General features: G+C 60.4%; 1 protein-coding gene across 1 annotated transcript; it reads right to left on the reverse strand.

Annotated features, from left to right (window-relative positions):
- Positions 1 to 22: 22 nt before the first annotated feature.
- BBK36DRAFT_1145684 (hypothetical protein) lies at positions 23 to 1342 on the reverse strand (the record flags this gene model as incomplete). Its single annotated transcript, XM_024893773.1, has 2 exons — positions 23 to 797; positions 855 to 1342. Coding segments are annotated over 2 exons (1263 nt in total), but the record flags the coding sequence as incomplete, so codon positions are not given.
- Between the last annotated feature and the right edge of the window lie 118 nt (positions 1343 to 1460).

Genomic DNA, 1460 nt, shown 5'->3' on the forward strand with positions numbered 1-1460 from the left:
AGCATATCGTCCTGCGGCACACGCAACGCCTGAGGCTCCTGCGGCATGCGCGGCATATGCGACTGCAGTGGCTCCTGTGGCTTCTGTGTGTCCTCGATTAGATCATGGCCCGTCTGATCTTCCAAGCTCTTTGCTGCTGAATTCGACTGTGGAAAGCGTCCTCGGGCTTTTTGACTCGCCTCGTAAATGATCCTGCCAATGGCCGCCGCAGGGGCATAGTCGGCATTCAACCCTCGCTCTTCCCGGGCGTAGACGGGCTCCGTGGCTCGCCGCTGCATGTGTTCGATCTCAGCCTCGGTAGCAGATTGGTGAGCCTTCCTCGCTTCCGGCCGAACATTGGTCTCGTCATTCACCGCAAGGGGAAGCGGAGGCAGCTCCTTGCTGCGTGATTGCGCAGCTGGTGGTGGTACACCTGCCGTGGCTTGGGGAGATCGAGTCAGGTCCTTGTACTGGTGGTTCTGGGCAGGCTGCTGCTGCGCCGGTGGCTGTCGTCGCTCGGCTTCAGAGCGTATTCGATGCCACACTTCCTCCGGAGGCTCTTTTCTCAGTTTGTTGCTTCCATTGCGCGTCAACGAGAAACCGCTCGATTCCTTCGAGGACTGGTTCGCGTCCGCATCATGCGGCCTCCCCTCGCGGGAGGCGTCCCGTTCCCGGAAGCTGAGATTGCGCTTAGGAACATCCGCTGCCGGGATGAATGTCCGCTGGTCCATGCTCGCAGCCCGAGAGTGGTGAGGAGCCTCTTGGCTGGTGTATCGACGTTGGTCGTCGAATCGCGGGCCCTCTTGCGGGTATCTGCGCTGTTCATCACGTATAGGCGGTTGAGGTAGCTGTCTTGGTTGTTGGCCTTCACGTACAGGTGGCTGGGGCAACTGCCTCGGCTGCTGCTCCTCGCGCACCGGGGGTTGAGGCAGCTGCCTGGGTTGCTGACGGGGCACATCTTGATTCTGGCGGTAGTATTGGTCGTCGGCGGCGCGTTGTGGTTGCGCGACCACGGCTTTGGACGGATTGAAATCCCGCTGAGACGCAGCTCTTTGAGGCTTCGGGGGCGTCGACTCAAGCGCTGCCGCGGGAGGCTGTTGTTGACGTTGGACAGGAGCCGGGGGCGAGAGCGGCTGGTTGACGGCGTGAGAGCGGCTTTCGGCAGCTTCAGCAGCCCTCTTGGCAGCCCTCGCTCTCGCGCGTGCCTCTGCAGCCTGCACCCGCGCTCTCTTTTCCTCCTTGGTCATGCTATCGAGCGTCAGCTCAAGCTTCTGGAGAGGTGATCGATGGTCTGCCAACTTTTTGCGCCGTTCGGACTGTCCAGAGAGCGGGCTTCCCAGGGACTGGGCAGATGCCATGCTATCTGTTCGAGCAAGTCCACCATCAAAAAGCGTCGGGAAAGAAGAAAGATCAATGGGGTTCATTGCCTCTGCTCCCGGTCGTGAAGGTTGTCCAGACGTTGAATGATATGATCCATTTGC

This window comes from Trichoderma citrinoviride (genome assembly GCF_003025115.1).
Source record: "Trichoderma citrinoviride strain TUCIM 6016 unplaced genomic scaffold BBK36scaffold_317, whole genome shotgun sequence".
In the NCBI taxonomy this organism is placed as follows: domain Eukaryota; kingdom Fungi; phylum Ascomycota; class Sordariomycetes; order Hypocreales; family Hypocreaceae; genus Trichoderma; species Trichoderma citrinoviride.